Genomic DNA, 24,736 nt, shown 5'->3' on the forward strand with positions numbered 1-24,736 from the left:
TGGTTATTCTGCTCAACAGTCTGGACTATATTCAGGTCAGGTGGTTTCTGAGGCTTCTCGGATTCCTCAATTCCCTTTCGGATGTCGTACCCCTGGGTCGGCTCCATATTCGCCCTCTTCAGATGTTTCTTCTTTCCAAATGGAAACCTGCATCCCTCGAGTGGGATGCTCGGATTCCATTGGAAGCTTCCGTCAAGGCCTCGGCCATGTGGTGGGCTTTGGAGGCCAATGTTTTGAAGGGCGTCTCTCTTCAGAGAGCGTCCCCTACAGTAACTCTGTATACGGACGCATCTATGACGGGTTGGGATGCCTACCTCAACGGTCAGTGTCGTTCAGGGGTCTGGCAGGGGGCTCAACTCCAGGAACACATCAATGTGCTGGAGATGAGAGCAGTTCTGCTAGCCATTCAGTCCCTACAGCCTCTGCTGCAGGATCAGTCCATTTGTCTGGCTACAGACAATGCTACAGTGGTAGCTTATTTGGAGAATCAGGGGGGTACAAAGTCTCACAAGCTATGTGCCCTCACTATCAGGATTCTTCTTTGTCAGGATATGGGTCTGTCCCTCTCAGTGAGGCATCTTCCAGGGCACCTGAATGTTTTAGCAGACACGCTATCCAGATCACGGAGTCCAGTTATCACAGAATGGACCCTGAACAGGTCTATATTCAGGGCCATCTGCATGGTTTGGGAGACTCCTCTTGTAGATCTGTTTGCCACAGCTCTGAATTTCCAGATTCAGACGTTCGTGTCTCCAGTTCCGGATCCTTTGGCTTGGGAAGTAGATGCTCTATCCCTGAGCTGGGAGGGTCTTCTGGCATATGCCTTCCCGCCATTCAACCTCCTGGGCAGGGTACTTCACAAGGTCAGGAATCACGATTGCTCGGTTCTCCTGATAGCACCTCTGTGGCCCAGACAGCCTTGGTTTCCGGCTCTTCTGGATTTGCTGGTAGATCTCCCCTTGGCCATTCCGGCCAGGTGGAATCTCCTCAGCCAGCCCAAATCCAGACAGTTTCACCCCAATCCGGAACACCTACACCTTCACGCGTGGAGGCTATCTCGGTCTGTCTCTTGCAGGCAGGCTTTTCTGCAGAAGTTACCGATGGCATCACAAGATCTATTCGATCTTCCTCATCTGCCATCTATGAGTCCAGATGGTCAGTCTTCTGCAGTTGGTGTATCAGCAGGAAGATTGATCCACTCGGTGCCTGTATTCAGTTAATAGCGGAGTTTTTCCTCTACCTTTTTAAGGTTAGGGAACTAGCGCCTAGCACCATTCGAGGCTATCGTTCAGCCTTAGCCAATGTATTTTCTTTTCGGGGTCGTTCAGATGTTGGAACATGTTCCACTCTCTCTAATCTCCTCAGGTCTTTTTCGTTGGAGAAGCCTAAGGTAAGAATCTTGACACCCCAGTGGGACTTGGCTTTAGTTTTGGACTCTCTTACAAGGTCTCCTTATGAGCCTTTGGCTTCTGCTTCTGTTAAGTTCCTTTCTTGGAAGACTGTTTTCCTGATTGCACTTGCCTCAGGTAGGCGGAGAAGTGAAATACATGCTCTTTCTTCTTCTCCGTCATGTCTCAGGTGGTCACGAAACTATTCCCTAGTGACCCTTCTCACTGACCCCTCCTTCTTGGCGAAAAACCAGGTTCCCAATTTTTCACCAGATCCTATTAAGATTCCTGCCTTAAAGGCTGTCTCTGGTCCCAATGATCAGGATCTGCTACTTTGTCCTTGTAGGGCTTTGAAGTTTTATCTTGATAAAACTAAGGGGGGGGGGGGGGGGGGGGCGGCAGGGTCCTAGACCTCGTCTGTTCTTGTCCATCAAGGTAAAGCAGTCTGATATATCTTCTCAGACTATTTCCAGGTGGATCTGTGAAACTATTCAGAAAGCCTATGAGGGGTCTACTGCAGAGACTCGTGACAGTGTTCGGGTTAGGGCACATGAAGTTAGGGCTCTATCTGCCTCTTGGGCTTTTCTCAATGGAACCTCATATGATGAGGTCATGGCATCTGCCTTTTGGCGAGGCCGCAACACCTTTGCAGACTTCTATCTGCGGTCGCTGTCCTCCCATGCAGATGGGTTATATTCTCTGGGTCCTCTTGTCACTGCTCAGTCAGTCACTTGTCCCCCAGTCAATCCTTAGGGAGGTTCCATTGCGGTTTCTGTTTTTAAAGAGTTTTATTGTAAATATCCCAGACCCTTAAGGAGTTTTTAACTGATGTCTTTGTTGCGGTCTTTTCAAGAGGTCATTGTCCTCGGAGACTCCTCTACGGTAAGACAAATTCGCTATTATCTATATGGTGGTGAGCTATTATTGAAATAAACTTGAGGTTTTTGTAGTAAAACCAATGTTTATGATATAATACTCACCACCATATACTAGAGTTCCCACCCTCCTCCCCTCGTCTCCTCATCCAATTTATTTGGTTGCGGAAGTGAGGTTTTGGGTCATGCGCGGTGCGTTCGTATCGGGCATTAAGGGTCCTCTCACGGGATATTTATTTTCATTTTTGTTATGCAAATTATGGGCTGCCGGAGGCGATACGCTATTATCTATATGGTGGTGAGTATTATATCATAAACATTGGTTTTACTACAAAAACCTCAAATTTATGGTAGATAAAGATATTTTAATCGCGGAATTACTTTGGTTAGTTGTCTTGGTAAAGACTGGTCGTAGATGGTAGGCTGTATTCAAGTGTTGAAACTGGTAGATACCAAGGTTTCTCCAGAGCCCAAAGATTTTGTTTATTACATATATATTTATATGATTTGAAGATGAAACCAATTTTATATTAGTATGTCCCGTTTGTTAAGAGTTGAGAATTTTTACATCAAGCGGTATTTTTATCGGCGGTTCTCTCTTTATATTCTAGTTACAAATGTAACTGAATTATTTACAAGTGAAATGTTAACACATTGAGGAAATTTCAGTAAATAACAATTAGTGTTCCGAAGTGACCGGTCGGTATCGGCTTTCATAGAGCCGTAGTAGTCATGAAACTAGGCGCGTCACTCCATAATCTCCATCGGCATTTCTGGAAAGCTTGTGCATTTCTTTGATATGTCAACGTGAGATAAAACAAAGGAGTATGTGTATGACTTTGTGCTATACAGAAAAAAAACTTCTGGATTACGCAATATAATGCAAGAACCTTTTAATGGAAAATTACGATGTAGATGCATATACGGTCACTCACGTTTTCATGTATATCAACTATTACGACGCTGGCTTTGAATACAAGTGTTCGACTCTATGTTAAAGACAAAATAGCAATTGAGAGCATTCAGTGTAGATCTACCAAACGTGTACCATCACTTCGAGATAAATCATATCCAGAGAGGCTGTTATCACTTGGTTTACCAACTCTAGAATACCGTCGCGAAAGGGCCGACATGCTGTAAGTGTTCAAAATTCTGAACAATATTGATGTTCTTGACCGGGAAAAATTATTTACCCTATGTGACTATAGAGCAACGAGAGGTCATTCGAAAAAGTTGTTCAAGAGACCCTGTAAGAAATATCTTGTGTCCAATTATTTCAGCAACCGAGTTATAAAGCCATGGAATGCTCTACCTGAACATGTAGTCTCAACCCCCAGTGCCAATTGCTTCAAGGATAGATTTGACATAAATTGTGTTTTTAATTCAAAGAAAAGTTCTACACCAGGAATTGTCAAGATACATATATATCAAGTGTAAATAGTATGTGTAAATAAGTGCACATTATTTTAAGTGTACAAAATGTGCATTACCATATGTATATCTATTTAGTGAAGAAACAACCAATCCGAAGTCGCTAACCTTCTATTTGACAAACCTCATTCTGTAATGACATGGCGATAATACATCACACAAGCTATTTAAGGCTTACATCGATGTCATACTGTGATTACTGTAATTCTACTTTTTGTGTGATGATAATGATAATAATTGTTGTTGTTGTTGTTGTTGTTGTTGTTGTTGTTGTTGACGCTTGCTTTTCCGGAACAACTTATTCATATCTTGCCTTTGGCCTGGGTATATAATGAAACATGTAAGGGCAGTTGAATTGTTCATGCATTATTTGTGTACAAAGTAAGGGACTAAAAGCGCATTTAATCCCATATTTTCATAAAAATTAAAATGTCAGTGTATCCGTTATTTATCATAATATTATTTTTATTTATTTATTTTGCTCACTATAGCGGCACCTTTGTATGTAGTTGTAATAGTACTTTAGACATACCTTGTAGAAACTTACAGAATAAGGAACATGCTCCGGATAGGATTTCGTAATGCCAGATTTTTAATGCTATAATGTAGTTATACAGGCTCCTATTGACTGAAATAGTTCTAGGAGTGAAAAGTGCAGATAGTCACTTCCATGTTTTGTATTCGTTTCAGCACTATAAAATCTCATGCTAAGGTATCATTAAGATACCGTCATTTTATCAGGCTATTTTCCTCTGTGATAACATCCTGTATAAGTACGGTGTTATAACGAGGACCGTCCACTATATGGATTTATCTCCTATTGTCGCTTTATCAAACGTTCTCTTCAAAACAAATACTTTCTGACATATTTTAAAAGTTAAGCACTTAACGATTGATTTCTGATTATGATGGAAACAGTGGATTTCACAGAACAGCTCTATGTATACATGTATGTCCAAATATAAGTATAATTCTAAACAATGAGTAATGTGTCAAATCGAGCCATTGGCAGGGTAAATAGGTAAAGAGCGACAACAAATGTATATGAATTGAATATGTTTATAACAACAAGAAATGTATCTATGTATTGATATGTAAAGAAAAATAACTATATATGTGTGAGTGTGTGTATTCATCACAGTTCAACTACGACAGGAAATTCAAATCTTTACCTTCGGATAAACAACAAAAAGCACATATGATACATTGTGCTAATAATTACATATATATAGCATAGTAACACGTATGACGAATGAAGACAACTTAAGGACTCGTGCCCTGGCCGGGTTTCGAACTAACGATCTATGGCACCCAATCGCCCAGCCAAAATACCCGCAACTTATACCGCTGCGCCACATCCACAATCTCATAAAATGTTTCAATGGCGCAGTGGTGGTCGGCACGATATCCTAACATGATCACAGTGACGAATCGGCTATTAGATGATATATGGTAATGCCTGGGACCGCAATGTATATACCTACATGGATTCGAATTGTACACATATTATAAATATTCATCCCAGTACAACCACAAATTAAAATGAGTCATTAAATTGTCTTCCTTCATCATTTGTATTGCTAGTCTAAGGTACCAATATCATTGCGCTGTGTCTGAGTTCAATCATTTGACATGAGAAGACCCTTTATAAGTGAATGACAAATTGTTCAGCGGGCTTAATTTTAAACATTCCATATCACAAGTGACGTGTCATCAAGTTTCTTTTTTTTTCATTTAAGATATTTGTATCATATTTAGGCGCGGAGGACAAGGCTACGCTTTGCGACTCCTTGTTTTATCATACTATAAGTTAAAGCTTGATGTAGACTCCAGTAATGTACGTGTGTGTTTCACTTGAAAAGGCACAACTAGGGCACTGACCTAATGTATATAGGAAGTTTTGGTAAGCTGGAGTAATTCTGTGTTTTTGACTATGTTTCTATGTGGCAACAGAAATAAATAGATAATTAAATAAATAAATAAAATGTCGTCGATATCAAAGGCACAACTAGGGACCTAACCTGATATATACAGACAGTACGGTTTTGAAGTTACATCCCTGAAAAAATATTAGGACGGACGGACGAACGACGCACAGGCGGACGGACGGACGGACGGAACCCAATTAAATAATAAGTGATTTTTTTTGACATTTTTATCACTGTTTGACCATAATTTCGACTTGAATGGTAAACGTTCCATCAACACAACAATCAACGGACGTCATACGCATACCGTTATATGCATACAAATGTATATTTACCATTGTATGGCACTGCCACTATATAACCCTACCAATTCAGTTGCGAGTTCACCAGCTTATGAACTGCCAACTGAAATTTGAATTTAAAAATTTAAAAAAAAAAATCGCACGACAAATAAAAAAATCGCATATGGTAAATATAAGAGCGCGCTTCATGTTGAATTTGCCTCTGTCCAGTTGGCATTCATATTGACTATGAATGCCAACTGAAAGCCGTTCAATGCTTAAATGACAGTACGTATTGACCAAAGGTGCCTGACTCGTTTTTATAAAATAATAGCATATAGAGTACATGTACTCTATATGTTATTATTTTATAAAACGAGTCAGGCACCTGTGTATACACGTATACGCTAGCAACTACTTTCCGGATCTACGCAGCTACCACTGTCAGCTATTAGAATGTACACCTTTACTTCCGGTATATTGATGGCGGAATTTTTAACTTCAAGTTCTGTGTGTCATCAGGTAATAGTTTTGAAAACTTAAGGACATATATCTGTCAATTATATATATTTATCTATGTTTATATCGTGTTAAATTTGAAATTGATTTGAATTCAACTATTACATTGCTGTGGATTAAATGTAATTTGACTGACATTCCAGGAAATGTCATAATTCGAATTCGATGCGTCTCGGCCTGTCTCACGACAGGATGATGGTTGTGAGTTTCAACCGCCCGTATCCTACGTATACTCTCGTCGTTTTCTGTTTTTGTCCATGGTCATGAATCAATATATGGGTATTCTCATTGGCTTGATAAACATGCTTCTCGGTGTGTGTGTGGTGGTGGTGGTGGCTCTATCTCCGACAATACTTGTTATAATTTAGTTTGCTGGTCATGGGTTTATCGACACAATCACGACAGCACTGACCAGCCAATGACTCAGCTTCCCATAGTGCAAGCCAATACGAGTAGCTATATAGGGAGCCAAAAACCGCGGATCTTCACCTGAGGTCCACAGGTACTTGTGGACATGATTATGATGTTTCTAATTCAAATGTTTCATTATAGACGAGTAAATTATTGTATTACAATCGCATGCTTAATTTCTAAAAAAAAATATCGTACCTCGGCCTTATAAATAAGCATGCGATTGTAATACAATAATTTACTCGTCTATAATGAAACATTTGAATTAGAAACATCATAATCATGTCCACAAGTACCTGTGTCATATATATGGCCCCCTAGCAAATCTAACACATCTACCGTTTACTTCTTTTCCAATACCTCCAATGCACATATAAAATATTATTTAATCAATTACAATTTTAATTTTGGAGATGTTTAATTCCTTTGAAAGTTTTTTTTTTTTTTATTATTATTATTTCTGATATTTCATAGGCCTTTCCAAAATTCTTTTATCTGCAGGCAGCCTGATAGTAATCTTATATCAAATTTATAAAAGGCTGACAAAATATCAGAAACCTTAGTATAACCAATAATGTTTGACACTAAAATCAGTAAAACTTCTTTACTTTTAAAATCCAACTAATCCTTGAGATACTTGGTTTAAGGGTATTGCGCATGTCATACTGTTCGGAAAATAATAATCTATAAGCTAGCCCCCTTCCATTTCTTTTGGAACCAGGCCTATATTCTGTAATAAGCCTCCTCCCAGGTAGTTCATGAAAAGGAAGAATAGTAATTTGTATTTTTTTTTCTGTGTGATAAATTGAACATATGTGCAATCTCCCCATAGTTATTGGATATTAAATTGTAACAGGAGAAGGAGAAAATGTAGCAGCCAGACTGGGTTCGAACCAGGGACCCTCCGAACTTGAGACGGACACTCTACCACTGAGCTACCTGGCCGCCGATGATTGACCAAGTCCAGTTCCGCTACATTCCTTCCTCCTTTTTTTCAAGACTTCGTCCCCGAAGACCACAAAGTTCAGATATCACCTTGCTAAGCAACTCCCAATGCTTTAAACAAGGGTAGGCAATGCAAGCTAACCAATTATGTAAAAGGAGAAGGAGAAAATGAAGCAGCCATACTGGGGTTCGAACCCGGGACCCTCCGAACTCTAGGCAGACACTCTACCACTGAGCTACCTTGTCGCCGATGATTGACCCAGTCCAGTTCCGCTAGAACATAATATACATCCCCAGGGGTCTATAGAATATTATTCATGGGGCCGTGGTGGTCGAAACCCATGTGGAGAGCTAGCAGTTGCCTGGTACTGACCATAGGCTGCCGCTGGTGGTTTTTCTCTGGGTACTCCGGTTTTTCTCCACCTCCAAAACCAGGCACGTCCTTAAATGACCCTGGCTGTTAATTACATCATAAGACATTAAGCAAAATAAACCAAACAAAATCAAGCTTTATTAAATACTTATAAAATATATTATTCATTATTGTTGTAGGGGACTAACCATTAACATAAACTGCTGTTTGAAATGGACCTGGTGCAACAAGAAACAGAAATGATTTAACTTGAAGTTGAGAATATAAGTGTTATTGAGAAGGAATAATTGGGAAGATGACATCCACCCGACGTGATGATTTGGATTTGGCTGTGGTGTTACAGAAATGGGCCACGGAAGAGATGCGTTTTCGTCCACAGGGTGTAGGTGTCCGCCAGCCTACTGCAGATGACTTTAAGGAGTAAGAAATTGAATATATATTATGTATGCTCACACTAGTCTTTTGATACATCGTAAAGAGGTTAATCCTTCAGTTTTAAAATTAATTATTTGAGGTACGATTACTGTATGACCATTCAGTGCTGTACAGTGAATCTGTGAAAGTAAAAGTATAATGAGGGATGTATAATAAAAGTTAAAACAGTCAAATATTTATCATAGTCAAAGGTTAGTTGTAAATCATGTATTATTCTAATATTGTTCTCCTAGCTCGATTTTGATGAAAAAGTAAACACTTGATTGCAAGTGGAAAAATAGTTTACCGGTATCATTATTTCTGAAAACATTTTTTTAAAGGGAAATAACTACTGTACAGCAAATGATCTCCCTTGTAAATGAAAAGAAAAATAAATTATGTAAATAAATGATCTCCCTTTAATTAATTGTTATCAGTCTTGCGGATCCCGGTGCGTGTGAAAAAAATGGCACTGCAGGTTCCTCCATAGTAAGATCTGAAGCCATGGTGAACTCTGTAACTATTGAAATAATCAAAACTTTTGGAACTGTTAATTTCACTTAAAAGTGTAACATATTTTAATAAATTTCGAGTGTTTTTAGGTCTAGTAATTGGCTAGAAATGAACTTAATTGTCTGTGTTGCCCAACATCAAACATGGCATTCCGAGCCCTAATTCATGAGCAACAAAACTCTGACATACAATTCAAATTCATTTCTAAAATAAGAAAATATGAGAATAATTATGATTAGGTAACAGACAGCTGCATTTTCCTGTCTGTGTAGGAAGCATTAGGCCATTCAATGCATGACATTGCATTAACAACATGTGATATACTGAAATTGAAACTAGAAAAGTCACATCTGATATGGGGATGATAACATATTTATATAAAATTAAAGAAAAAAAGAAAACAAAAACATACTATAATACATCTGATAATTGTGCTTGATGATATCTTCATTTTTTTTTAATTCAGTTAGAAAAAGTTAAAAAAACATCTAAATACATAACATACAGTAGAAAAACATTTTTAGTATGAAAAAAATAATGAACCTTGGTCATATGAGCATAAGACTGTGGTGCTTTATGATGAGGAGGATCGTAATAACTAATAAAGCATGTAAGAATAAGTATTTAATCTAATAGTAAACACATTCTAAAAGGAAGGGCCAAATTATTTATCAGAAATAACTGTAGCATATTTAAAAAGCAACTAAAAAGATAACTTGAGGCAATATATTTTATAATATGAAACATTTTATAAAAAAAAAAATGATATTCAGATCACCATAACATTAAACCTCATTCACTATACATCTTCCATTACTTTATGATTTCTCATCCGATTCTCAACACTAAGTCAGAATCATTTGAACTAAATTTGTGTATATACAATGTATACTTAATAGCTCATTATGAATAAGGATTTTAATGGTAATTTCATTAATTGTATATATAATGCATTTGTTTTTCTGTATATGAAAATTTTGTTTATACATATTCATGAATGATATCTTATTTTCATATGAAAGTACTCCAAGTACCATTGTATTTAATCACTAGAAATTATGTAACAGAAGTCTAGAAAAAATATGTCTTTTTAATTATTCCATTATCATGATCACGTACATGTATGTAACTACAGTATTTAACCATTAGCTTATTTGTTTCGTTTCAGCGTATGTCGTGGACAGATGAAAGACATATGGAAGTTTGTTACATCTCATGTTTACAGTGCACAGTAAGTCCTTTGTTTAGATGGAACTCAACCTTAAAATGTACACGTAGCTGTTCAGTGATCTCCATTAATCTTTTTTCAGAAATCTTATATTGATTCTTAGAATTTTTAAAGTGTCTGTCAAAAAGCCAACAGAACACTGACTACAGTCTATGAGATGAAATCTAGCAATAATGGGCAGTGTTATGTAGGTGGTAAACCATTACCTAAAAAAATCTGTCAATGATGGCACAGAAAACATTGAAACTGGTACAGGATGTACAATTGGTACAGGATGTACAGTTGGTACAGGATTTACAGTCGGTACAGGATGTACAGTTGGTACAGGATGTACAGTTGGTACAGGATGTACAATTGGTACAGGATGTACAGTCGGTACAGGATGTACAGTTGGTACAGGATGTACATGAGTCAAGTCCAGAATTATATTGTGTGTGACAGCTCAATAACTTATCATACTGCATGTGGTTATTTTGAATGAATCATTGCAGAAGAGATATATACATGTAGACTGAAGATTATTACATGGTATAATTTAATATGCCCCGCTAAATATTGTATATATATATATGAGACTCTTCAAAATAAGGAAAATACTAAATGTTTTTTCTAGCAAAGTTCTAATTTTTCAAATACATTGATTTCTAGGAGTAGTAATAATATCTTTTATTTTACAGGGTCACTTATTTAGACATGGTGCATGTACACTGGCTACTTACTGTAAAACATTATAATGTATTTCTTTTTAAATACATCTACACTGCACAACTGTTTATCAACATCACTAATGTCATTACATAAAACAGAGCACTAATAGAGTGTTTGAAAATATGTGTTTATAATTACTATAGGGACATACAGTCTATGTGATATTATAGAAAAGTATCACCAACAGTAGAACATTTATTCAACGTCTCTGTTTATTTCTTTCAGAACTGTAAAAGAAGTGCAGGGAAATTTAACTTTGTATCCTTGATCATATATTTTCAAAGTGCTATGGGGCACCAGTGCAATTAATACTTGAGTTAAGAACTGTACCATGATACCATATTTGTTGGCAGATGAGGTAATTTGGGTTACATGTAAAGATGTGTGTCTGGTATCCAGAAATCAGATTTGTTCCCTTTAAAATCATTTTAATCGCAATGAAATCACAAAAATAGTGTTAAAATGTATATTATAAAATTCCATTGCGATTATAATGATTTTAAAGGGAAAATTAAGTTAAAATCTGTTAAATTGAATTCTTTAACTGAAAATAAGAAAAGGAAGGAAAAAAAGGACCTACAAAGTTCGTTTTAAATCCGATGAAAAATATGACAGTGAGCGACAAAATTTGTTGGATAAGCGAGTTAGACTAGCAGGAGAAGTAACTAACATCATCACAGATCTGAATCACTTGGAAAACGACTTAAAAAGACAGCAACAAGAACTATCAGACACACGTAAGTGTTCAAATTCAATTCATAATATATATTTTTGGCAACCAATTTTCCTTCATGTTCTGCAAGATACAAACAGAAACTCAAAGGCACAGGATTAGTTGTATTTAGTACCTGTCTATGTTAATCCTGTGATATGGTGCTTTAGCATCCCATGTGCATTTGATTTGGAACTTTGTGTTGTGTGTAAAAAAAATGCCAAGAGTTTTAATGGTGTACTGTATTATTTATTTTGTGAACTGAATTTGGAAATCCATTTCTGCATAATGCACACTCCTAGATTACTGGTCTGCAATTTATTAAGTTTATAAACTGTAACATGTGCAAAGTAAAAGCAAATTGATATGTTTTCTACATGATTTAAACATGCCTATACTTTTCCAATTTTCCTCCTTCATAGAAAGAAGCTATTCTCTGGCATGTTCAGCATTAACAGACCTACATAGAAAGTCGGCCCTGTTCCAGGCTTTCAACATACAGGGACAGAATACTAATCACATGTATGAGGAGTTATCTCACAGAGTCAACCGCCGTATACACCACATCACAAGCAGAGCAAAGTAGGTGTTTACTTATGTCACAGAGAAAGCTGATTATTGATTCCTTAATAAAAATCTGCGATCGGATATATATAAATGTATTTCTCAAAACAATAATTCACAATTCATGATACGAGGAAATATATTTGAATGTTTCTTAATATCTTAATTGAGACACTTTATCACTAGCCCTCCACCTCTGGGTCATGAGTTCAACATCCACATAAGGGCAGTTGTCTGGTACTGGCCGTAGGCCGGTGGCTTTTCCCCGGGTACCTGGCTTTCCTCCACCTCCAAAACCTCCCAAAAATCTTGCGAACAAAAGAGGAGAGTACGAGAGGCCAGATGATCTGTTTTCTAGCCCACCATCTGATGGTTGGCTATTCAAATCTATGTGTGTGGTCTGTTGTCTTGTTATGAACTGTTGTTTATAAACATCTGCATATAAATTTGTTTTCATTGACAGCAAAGCTACTGAGTCTGATGAATACTACAGTCGCAAGCATAGCTCTACAGACGATGACCACTACAGTAACACTTCAGGGCTTGAGACAAGATGCAGTGTTAGTTAATATTTTATGTTTTGACTTGTTAGAAGTCTGTTACTGCAATGCATTCAACTGTTTCATATCTAGACAGGGTTCTCTGTAACAGTAAATCTGTTAACTATTGGAATAAACAATATCTATTGTATATAAAATGTTTTTTTTCTCATTTAATACATATACCTTTTAAAACTGACGTTCATCTATATACATCAGCAGTTTTTTCAATGAGAACTTGTATAAAGATATGGTGGCATGTGCTTCAACAATTTTAGAGGATTACACGAGGAGAAAACTGTGATGGGTACGGTACCTTGTAGCGTGTCATGACAAATAATCAAACAGAGACCTTTAGCTAGCTGAAGTTGGTGGCATAGATAATTTTTAAAGTCTTTTTCATGCAACGGACACTTGATAGGATTTGGGTATATTTTGTAAGTCTTGATTCATATGTACGACATAGAACAACTTAAAAGCTACAGCTTTAGATAAAAAATGAATGCTTAAGTACATTACAACAACAAAGACACACGATATTGGAGTTCAATGATGTTGAAAGTAACAGAAAAGGTATTGAATGTAAAATGTTAATTGATTGTTAGTAACATAATGAGAAACAATTGTTTTACAGAAAAAGGCGAGGGAAACATGTGATTCAGTGGGACTTTTTCTGAACACTCTCCTACAGGGGTCTTATGACACAGAAAAAACTGCCATGTGAGTATTTGATACAATGGGTATACTAAATATATCTTATTTATGAACTCCAATGTTGAATACACAAAGAAAAGTAAATAGAACACAAACAGTCTGTTAGTAGGTAAAAAAAGTAAAAAAAAATTCAGGCATCTTCATGATGTCAAGTCGATGAAAAAAATCATCCTCAACTGTTACATTAATTTGATATCCCACAATAAACTCTTGAGAGTATTTTCTTAATCCTAACATGACTGTTTTACATCTGTTTTGACCCTTCAGATTTCTGAAAACCAAGTGTAAACAGTAAAGCTCTATTATTTGCATTGCTATAAAATTTTTGTGTATATATTGCTGGCTTTTACAATTTTAGTCAACGCAAGAAAGAGTTACTATGGAGTGAAGTGGAGAATGTTCTCCGAGAATTCTCTGTACAACAGACCTACTCCTCCATATTGGTAAACACACAGGAGTCTAGTCTCACTCTCCGTGACAAGACAAGCTCCATTGATCTTCGCAAAGATGCAGAACGCTTACGGTGAGACTTACTTAGGAGACAAGACCTGATAATGTAATAAATATGATAGGTCTGAACCTCATAATGTAATAAATAAGATAGGTCTGAACCTCATAATGTAATAAATAAGATAGGTCTGAACCTCATAATGTAATAAATAAGATAGGTCTGAACCTCATAATGTAATAAATAAGATTGGTCTGAACCTCATAATGTAATAAATAAAATAGGTCTGAACCTCATAATGTAATAAATAAGATAGTTCTGAACCTCATAATGTAATAAATAAGATAGGTCTGAACCTCATAATGTAATAAATAAGATAGTTCTGAACCTCATAATGTAATAAATAAGATTGGTCTGAACCTCATAATGTAATAAATAAGATTGGTCTGAACCTCATAATGTAATAAATAAGATAGGTCTGAATCTCATAATGTAATAAATAAGATTGGTCAGAACCTCATAATGTAATAAATAAGATAGGTCTGAACCTCATAATGTAATAAATAAGATAGGTCTGAACCTCATAATGTAATAGATAAGATAGTTCTGAATCTCATAATGTAATAAATAAGATAGTTCTGAACCTCATAATGTAATAAATAAGATAGGTCTGAACCTCATAATGTAATAAATAAGATTGGTCTGAACCTAATAATGTAATAGATAAGATAGGTCTGAACCTCATAATGTAATAAATAAGATAGGTCTGAACCTCATAATGTAATAAATAAGATAGGTCTGAACCTCATAATGTAATAAATAAGATTGGTCTGAACCTCATAATGTAATAAATAAGATTAGTCTGAACCTCATAATGTAATAGATAAGATAGGTCTGAACCTCATAATGTAATAAATAAGATAGGTCTGAACCTCATGATGTAATAAATAAGATATATATAGGTCTGAACCTCGTAATGTAATAGAAAAAATAGGTCTGAACCTCGTAATGTAATAAATAAGATAGGTCTGGCAGGAGAGTGTTGTTTTCTTATTCAGATCTTGTAGGCCATCATTTTAATACACCTGTCAAATTTGATGGGAGTATTATGGTATGACATCCATCCAGCAATAACTTTTATTGTACAGTTTTCCAAAAATCTCTTCGAAGCGTGGTATGTACATGTATTACAATTTTGTAGGTGTATTTCCCTGAACGACTATTTTTGTGAATGTTATTCCCCATTATCTATTTCAGTATTTGATTTTTTTTGTCCGGAGATCTCCTACATTTTCCGACGGATTTCTTTAAAACTTCATAGGCTTTAAATTCATGATACATAGTTATGTTTCCCTGTATGGAATCTTGATTCAACAATTTTTGCAAAAGTTATTCTCCTTTGCTTATTTCTAGTACATATATGTATTAAATTGAATTGTGTCTGGAGATATGTATTAAATTGAATAATGTCTAGAGAACTTCTATTAACGTTGTTTTAAATCAATTAATTTGAAGCTTGGTAGGCTTTAGTTTTATAGTCATTATATGTGACTGTTTCCCTAAACAGCAATTAGATTCAGCTATTTTTACAAAAGTCACTGGCCTTAGTTTAAATGAGTATTTGATTTTGTCTGAACAGCGTTTTGATTCAACTGTTTTGCAAAAGGTATTCCACTTTGTTATTTCAGTATTTGATTTTTGTCTGAACAGCATATTTATTTTAATCATGTAATACCAGTACCTGAAAAATTTATAATAATTTATAACAGAGACTTAGAATGGAAAAAATACCATTCAAAACCCCAAGTTGCATTTGAATTTTTATAAGGTCACCTGAGACGAAGCTTGATCGTATGCACATGTTGGCCCTGACTGACCCCCTCGGCTAATGGGCTGGGCTTAAAAGGGTCAATTAAATAAATATATTTCAAAACTCAGGTGACCGTTAAGGCCTGTGGGCCTCTTGTTTTGATATCTAACACCATTTACAGGTATGAATTACATTATACCAGTGGGATAATGACACAGCAAAAAGAAAATGTAAAAATATTTCCTCTTTATTTTCAGTTTTAAGTATGAGAAGCCGGGGGAAATGACCAATCTTTCCACCCCACCATCCCTGTTACAAAGTGTCCACCAGCTATTAGAGGTAAGCACATGTCTATGATGCTGAATCACTGATAAACTACTACCATAGTATGTTTCAGTTCATACACCATACCATCAGGCACTTCTTTTGTGCTTGGTGACACCAACTATAAATGTCAGTCTTGATAAATTCTTCTATTTGATTGAAATAATCTATAGCGTTAAATGATTAAATGATGATGTTGGTTAAAAAAAATCAAAGTATTAAACAGGTAATACTGAGACATATATTATAAATTTTAAATGTCATAATTATACATATAAATGAAAACTTCTAAAGTTCCTAGTGTTTTAAAACTTGATGATAAACTTTCATTCTGTATAACATGAAACATTCGTAGTGTATAAACTTTCATTGCTATCGTGGTTGCTATGGAACCACCAATATAAATACAATAAATATCGTTGTATGTATCTTTGTTATATTATTGTTGCATAATTATAATACATGTACTACGAAAGTTTGTACATATGAAATAATTTGACAGCTCCAAACCATGAAAGAAAGTACACTCAGATATTTCATGTTATACATTATAAAACATATAGCACAGATTTGATCTCTCTGCATGTTTTGTCATTATGAAAAAGTTTCATAGAAACAAATTGTGGATATGCTAGGAATTTTTTTAATTTAAGTGTCTAATTTTCTATTTATTCAGATATTAAGAAAGTTTTGGAAAGTTATCGCAAAATTGATCCATTAATTATAATATCTACAAAAATGTTGAAATTAATGGATTCAGGATGACGATCAGAAGGCCACAAAATAATTATGTGAATTTTGAAAATATTCTTAAAGCTAACAAGTCTTTTCATAATTGGCTTGGAATATATCAAAACCAATGTCAGCGTTTGCCTTTTGAAGGAAAGTCAGCTTAAACAAATCCAGAGATTTATAGAGACACAGAGACATGAGAATGAGACATGGGATCTGGACGACCAGCTACACACTGTGAGACAAAAGATTGATGACCAGTTGAAAAAAGTGTTCAAACAGACAGAAAGTCTAAAGAAGGCTAGGTAATTACACACAATCAAACAGACAGAAAGTCTAAAGAAAGCTAGGTAATTACACACACTCAGACAGACAGAAAGTCTAAAGAAGGCTAGGTAATTACACACAATCAAACAGAAAGTCTAAAGAAGGCTAGGTAATTACACACAATCAAACAGACAGAAAGTCTAAAGAAGGCTAGGTAATTACACACAATCAAACAGACAGAAAGTCTAAAGAAGGCTAGGTAATTACACACAATCAAACAGACAGAAAGTCTAAAGAAGGCTAGGTAATTACACACAATCAAACAGACAGAAAGTCTAAAGAAGGCTAGGTAATTACACACAATCAAACAGACAGAAAGTCTAAAGAAGGCTAGGTAATTACACACAATGTAACAGACAGAAGGTCTAAAGAAGGCTAGGTAATTACACACAATCAAACAGACAGAAAGTCTAAAGAAGGCTAGGTAATTACACACAATCAACAGACAGAAAGTCTAAAAGAAGGCTAGGGTAATTACACACATCAACAGAAAAGTCTAAAGAAGGCTAGGTAATTACACACAATCAAACAGACAGAAAAGTCTATAGAATAGGCTAGGTAATTACACACAATGTAAACAGACAGAAGTCTAAAAGAAGGCTAGGTAATTACACACAATCAAACAGAAAGTCTAAAAGAAGGCTAGGTATTACACACAATCAAACAGACAGAAAGTCTAAAGAAGGGCTAGGTAATTACACACAAGTAACAGACAGAAAGTCTAAAGAAGGCTAAGGTAATTACACACAATCAAACAGAACGAAAGTCTAAAGAAGGCTAGGTAATTTACACACAATCAAACAGACAGAAAGTCTAATGAAGGCTAGGTAATTACACACAATGTAACAGACAGAAAGTCTAAAGAAGGCTAGGTAATTACACACAATCAAACAGACAGAAAGTCTAAAGAAGGCTAGGTAATTACACACAATCAAACAGACAGAAAGTCTAAAGAAGGCTAGGTAATTACACACAATCAAACAGAAAGTCTAAAGAAGGCTAGGTAATTACACACAATCAAACAGAAAGTCTAAAGAAGGCTAGGTAATTACACACAGTCAGGAACACAAATGGCAGTATTAAATGTCATGGCATGCATAGGTAGTATACTAGGTGTATATTTGGAGTGAAAAACATTATATTCAACTGTAATCAATATCAGTTCTTAAGAACATTTACATTGTACATTTTGGAAAAAAACACTATTTTTACACGTTTGAATTTTGAAAGTCCAGTTATTAGGGCATGTTATTTAACATGGAAACAAATTCATGATTAGTAGATTTGCCATGGAGATAACTAGAGCTGTGCATTTGATTGATAAAATTAAATTTCCTTTTCATAATTGACATTTCATTTTTAGCTCACCTGGTCCAAAGGACCAAGGTGAGCTTATTTTATTTGACTTCTTCTTCTTAACCGCTGATCAGAATTTAACCAAAATTGCTAGGAAGCATCCCTAGGTGGTTGACTCCCCCCACCTCCCCCCTGACTATATTGCTATAAAGGACTTCTTATATTTTTGAAACTATTGAGATCCCCAACCCCTAACCATATACAGTAGGTGTATAGCATTGCTGGGAATCAGAAGATAAACACATTCATGTTGTAAAAATAGGTTCTGAGGTTTTTTCCCACCCTTGAATACTTGTTTATTTTGTTACGTCTTTGAAACCGTTCATATCCCCACCCCATAACCATATATAATTTTGCTGGGCATCAAGATCAAGAGATGAACACAATCCTGATGTAAAAATATGCCCATTGATCCCACAGAAACAAGTAAAAAACACAAAATTTCTGTTTACTCTCTTTCCAGGCTTCAACTTCAAAGCCGTGTTCCACTCAACTACACAAAGACACCATATTCTATATATATAAGTTAGTGCCCTTGTTGAGCCTTTTCATATTAAACACACATGGGGTCTGCATCAACATATAAACTCTTAAAATAAAGTTGATATATATGTTTCATATTTGGGTTTTCACACCAACAGGTGGGCGTGGGGGATGATGCCATGCTTTTGCAGCTCCTTGTTTAACTAACTTTTAAAAACAAAAAAAGATATACCTTATTTTTCTGTTGCCCTGAACTAGAGAGCTGATTGAGTACGAGTTAGAGCTCTCAGGCAAGCGTGCTGCCCTGACTTGCTGTATAGATGAGGCCGAAACACTGAAGGAGAAGATTGTCAAGTCCCTTCGAGACAAGGATATGTTGATGGTGAAATACCAGAAAATACAGGACTTCAGACAGATTGCTGTGAGTTTGCATCCCACACATTAAAACCATTCAATAACTACAGAATCCCCCTTTTCAGGAACAGCGGTGGAATAAAATAGCATTCAAATTATAAAGAAAAAATGAATTTCTAACGCTGAAACCAATGTCAGTATCTTAAGTTCGTCAGTGGCTATAAATGGCCAAATTTTATAATTGTATATTGATACATTTCATCCACTTTTGGCTACTGAACAGGTAGATCTCTCTTTTGGTGATAAAGATCAAGTAAAATTAAAGATATAAATAAATACAGAAATATGTTTACTCAAAGACAAGATCTGAGCTTTTAAGTAACATTAACATTTGTTAATCTTTTCTTTGACCACATGTGGTTCTGTCTCAATATTTCACTTCATACAATACATGTATTAATTTTATTTTGCTTTATATATGTTTATCGGTATTGAAATATCTATACACATGTACTAAGTTGCTACCATTAAAACACAATACCTTTTGTCCATAATATAATTAGCTATACCATATGTTTATTTCAAACTTGGCTAATTTAATTTTTCAGGATAAAAAACAGAACTTAATCCGTGTTCTTATTAAACAAAATGCAAATGCAAAATCAAGGCTTGATGAACAACAAAGGGAGGTAAGTCTTTCTGCAGATTTTATAGAGGCAAAAATATTATAAGTAACAATGACAGTAAAGTCAATTATGAAAGTATAATAACAAAGGGAGGTAAGTCAATTAAAAAAGGAAAAGAAAGTTTTCCTGTAAATTTTATGGAAACCAAAGTATTACATGTAACTAAAAAGGGAGATAAGTCATTTAGAAAAAAGATTTTTTCCTGCAAATTGTATGGAAACCCAAACCATTACAACCAGGGAAGTTCAGTCAATTAAAAAAAATCTCCTGCAGATTTTATAGATAGTATTTAGAATACTTTAAACAGAAGCTTTGCATTAAAGTGCTTGTTGAATATAAGGATATAAACTTAATGGATCACATGATGTTTGTGATATTGACCCCGATCATATGTGTATTTAATTTGCCAACCATAATATTTACCCTAGACTAAGACATAAATTTATGTTGTTTTTAGATACAGCAGTATATTCAGCGATCACTTCTCTCACATCAATTGGAAGCAAAGTCCTTAGCTAATGGCCTTCATGGATGTATGGTCAGTGAAATGGACAAATTTGTTGGACTGACCCTTCCTTGTTTGCTATTCTCCAGTCAGGCTGACAGGTAAATGCTGACCAGAGTTCTTAGATCTTCCTTAGGTTTTATATGAAGGTTTTCCTTAGCATCAGATTATTAAAAGGAAAGAAGAAAGAATGTAAAAGTAGAGTAAAGATCAATACTACAGAGCACCAATAAAGATCATACAGTGGTGGGTGCTTTTGTTAATATATCCCCACCACAAAGTGAAGGTGTAATACAGGAATCAAGTTGTCATCTTGTCTTGCCATCTATCACAGATTTGGTTAAGCCATATATTTATTGATAGCAAGTGATGCTGATATTTTGAGTACTGTTTGGGTCCAAACATCAATACTACACCACCAAAATGGAAAGTCATTTAAATTTTCATACTCAGTAGAAGTAAAATTAATTTTTGTACCTATGCATGCATACATCCACACAAAGCTTGGATTCAAGAAATCTCACAAACTCAAGACATTTAGTCCAAATTTACACTGTATTACCATTCCACCATCAAGTTCTACACCTGATTTTGGTGATCATCTGTCAAGTTTATAGCCAAAGGTTGCACTTTAATAGACACTTTCTAAATATAAAGCTTGTGTACAAGATATCTTGTGTTCAGAATTTCAGGTCATAGTACCATAATACCGGAATCAATGTCTACACATGATTACATTGCAGTAGTCATCAGTCAAAATTTAGGGTCAAAATATAGAGCTAGTGTAAGATATCTTGTGTTCAGAATGTCAGGTCTTCATACCATACACATGATTTCATTGCAGTAGTCATCAGTTAAAATTTAGGGTCGAAGATCATGCTTGACCAAGTATTATTTTTAAATATATGTATATAATTAGATAATCACATAACACTACTTATATGAGGCCCTGTTCAGTTTGCTTTTATTTTCCAACTTTTCATATGTTTTGGTCATTGGTTGAATTTTGCATTTAGTTTCTGGATTCGCCGTACCAAAATATTTTCACTGTTTTTATGTTCCAGTCCTTTCAAAGTTGCTGTAATGGACTTGTCAATAAACCAGACAACAAACCAGGTTGCCATAGCATCTCGCCAGGCCTTACAAGATGTCTTCCATTGCCTACAGTTTCCTGCTTACCTGGTACATAACTGTTGGAATGCTATTTAAATAATGATAATGGAATTCATTGTTGCCATACTGAGCCTTTGGTTGCTCGTAAACCTGAGTTTGATATTGTAATGACTTCACATTGGGATGGGCAAATTTTCTTTGTTTTTGTATGCTTGATATTGTGCTGTCCTGTTTAATTGGGAAACTGAATGTAGAAAATGTAATTTTTAGGCTGATCCATAGTTTACCCTTTTATATCAGTTTGCTTTTCTAACCATGGTATTGATCTTGAATTAGACGAATATCATCAGAGGATTTTGAATTCCTTTTCATGTACATCACTCAGAATCAAAATCCAGGTGTTAATCAAGGATTTGAGGAATACATGTACAACCCATTATGATATTTAGAATTTTGAATTATTCTTTTAACTTTACATTTTTCATCTATTCTTTGCAATAATTTTTACATATTTCATAAAAATTTGGTATTTCCCCTGTTTTGGAGAATTTTCCCCTATTTTATGGCATTTTTGCTTGATGGGGAATTCGCTTTTATTCAAAGGCGAAAACAGCATCTGTGAGGAATACTTTTTGGTTGTAAAATTGGTCTAGATTAACCTCTGTAATCGTTTGAAATTTCAAATGACACATATTTCAAATGATACATATTTCAAATGAAGCCTATTTCAATAGTTGTGTCTGAGAGTTTCAGCTGGAGTAATGGTCTGTTACAGGGACCAGAGGTGATAATGTCACATTGTCTCGGGGAAAAGTCCAGATCCAGGAATATCTCATTACTGTTAGATCACCATGACAACATGCTCCATCATTTTGGAACAAAGAAAGGCGACAAAGATGCTGTAGAGGTCATCATAGGTAGGTCAAATTAGTCGGCAGGTGTAACTTGCGAAACTCTTTGTTTGTGTTGAATGAGCTGGTCACAACATGCTGTGGATGTATAGAACATTGATTATTCTGTGGTGATATAATACTTATATTGGGGTGGTCAGGTGGTGCAAACTTGTAAAGTATGTAAGACCTTGACCAGGGAACTCATCAGTTTATACTGGTTTCCATGGTTACCATTTGGTTCATACTGTGTTCTCAGCAAGTAAGACATTGATCAGGGTAGTGAGTATAGGTTGATATACCAGGAAAGGTATCATTTTTGAACCGATTCTTTAATTCAGACCTTTGTAAAGACATCAGCGAGCATGACAGGAAGCAGATGGATAAACTACTTCCTGTCATTCAAGACCGAATTGAAAGAGCACAGAGGTGTTTAGTTGGGGCAAGCACTGCAAATCAGACTGTACAGGACTGGTGAGTAAACAACTACTTATACTGTAAATAACTAAAAATACAATTTTACAGACTTTCAGTTGATATGTCCAACTGGCCTGTTACTTAGCTGATGAGGAGTATACCTTGTACATTTCTGAAACTATTGTCTAAGCGTGTTATTACAAGTGGTCTACTGTTAATTCAGATAACAGTGAATGTTTTTGGTTCAATATTTAACATGAATGTTTTTATTTGGTTTTACAATGATGGTATGAATTAAATTTGTGAAAATTTTTTTTTTTTTTTTTCTTAATTGACGTTTTTGACGTTGATGTTTGGGAATTTTTTTTGGAGGGGGGGAGGGGGGATTTTGTGAAACAAATTTGATTTAGTACGGCCAGGTATGTAACTGTGAATTTGTGTGAAGGACTAAAAAACATTTAATATTAAGTAGTTCACTGTAGTTTTAAATACTACATGTAAACTCTGATTACTAGATATTTTGCAAAAGATTCTTTATTGTTAATGATCTATTTGAATCTTCTTTGAAAAGGTGGGAACAGCCAGCCCAGGCCACTGTACCCTGGGTACAAGTGGACCAACACAATCTGCAGCAATGGCGGAACCGCTGGAATGTCGTCGTTACCAAGTTGCGACAGGCTATGCTTCAGAACATGGACCAAAATAAAAAGTGATGCTTTGGTGCTACATGCATTGGCAACTGATCAGACACTTTAAAAAATTACTGTGTTGTTATGAATTGTTATTGAATGTTGCCTTTTATTTCATTTCCTTCAAAGTCTTCATGTATTAGATGTAAAATGACATATATCTTAAATTCTCAGAGTAGTTATGTATGAATGTATGGTAACTGCATTTTTAGCCTGAATTTCTTATTTTGATCACCGTCAGATGTACATTGTAAGGAACATCTCATTTAGTAATTATAGATTTTCTGTAGTTCCTGAATCAACAGTCTCATTAAGTTATACATTAAGGTGCACTCACTCCTGTAAACTACTTGTACACTCAGCTGATGTAGCAGTGTGTAGTTTACAGAACAGGAGTGTAGAGTAAGATATGATTTTTACTGTTGATCAAGTAATGGTAAAACTTAGGAGATGGGTGCTGTGTTTCTCTCAAAAGTGTATGGACACTTAAAGGTGCTACATCTCCGACAAAGAGTTATTATTGATAACTTGAAATGGCTGTTGTAGGTTTTGATACATTAAAATTAAACATTAATTAATTATTTAACATACTTATGCTATTACCACCCTTCAAACATTTGAACTAATTATGTCTTTTGAATTTAAAGTGAATAAAAAATATTTTGTATCAAGAAGAAGTTCTTTTGTGCTCCACCTCTTTTCTTTTCTGTGTAACTTTTGATTTTATAAGTGGTCATTATAAGAGTATGTTATTGATTTTTATGTGCCTGTCAAATTTGACTGGAGTATTATGGTTTGGTGTTGTAAATGTATGTCCCTCCATCCGCCCGGCGTAAACTCCAACACCTTTCAAACTCGGTATACATTATGATCATGATATGAAGTTGTGTCTGTCATTTCAACAACTTCTTCTCAATAACCAAGAGGCCCAGGGACTTGATATTGGGCCTGTAGTATCCTGGGCTGAAGGGCTGCAAAGTTTGTTAAAATGAATGACCTCGACCTTCATTCAAGATCACATGGGTCAAATAGGCTAAAATCTTCACCTTCTGCTCAAAA

General features: G+C 35.4%; 1 protein-coding gene and 1 non-coding gene across 2 annotated transcripts; one reads left to right on the plus strand and one right to left on the minus strand.

Moving 5' to 3' along the window:
- The first annotated feature begins 6,365 nt into the window (after positions 1-6,365).
- LOC117331763 (AUGMIN subunit 5-like) lies at positions 6,366-24,359 on the plus strand. Its single transcript, XM_033890639.1, has 18 exons — positions 6,366-6,425; positions 8,331-8,571; positions 10,247-10,309; positions 11,240-11,272; positions 11,570-11,751; positions 12,149-12,308; positions 12,754-12,850; positions 13,464-13,549; positions 13,902-14,066; positions 16,059-16,140; positions 17,008-17,162; positions 19,282-19,444; positions 19,986-20,066; positions 20,521-20,669; positions 21,633-21,750; positions 22,457-22,598; positions 22,913-23,045; positions 23,560-24,359. Exons 2-18 carry the CDS (start codon positions 8,447-8,449, stop codon positions 23,699-23,701), a joined length of 2,076 nt encoding a protein of 691 aa, XP_033746530.1. The 5' UTR covers positions 6,366-6,425; positions 8,331-8,446; the 3' UTR covers positions 23,702-24,359.
- Trnal-caa lies at positions 7,708-7,778 on the minus strand. The gene has a single exon. It is a non-coding gene; the product is annotated as a tRNA-Leu (tRNA).
- Positions 24,360-24,736: the final 377 nt, after the last annotated feature.

Source organism: Pecten maximus, chromosome 7 (assembly GCF_902652985.1).
Source record: "Pecten maximus chromosome 7, xPecMax1.1, whole genome shotgun sequence".
In the NCBI taxonomy this organism is placed as follows: Eukaryota; Metazoa; Mollusca; class Bivalvia; order Pectinida; family Pectinidae; genus Pecten; species Pecten maximus.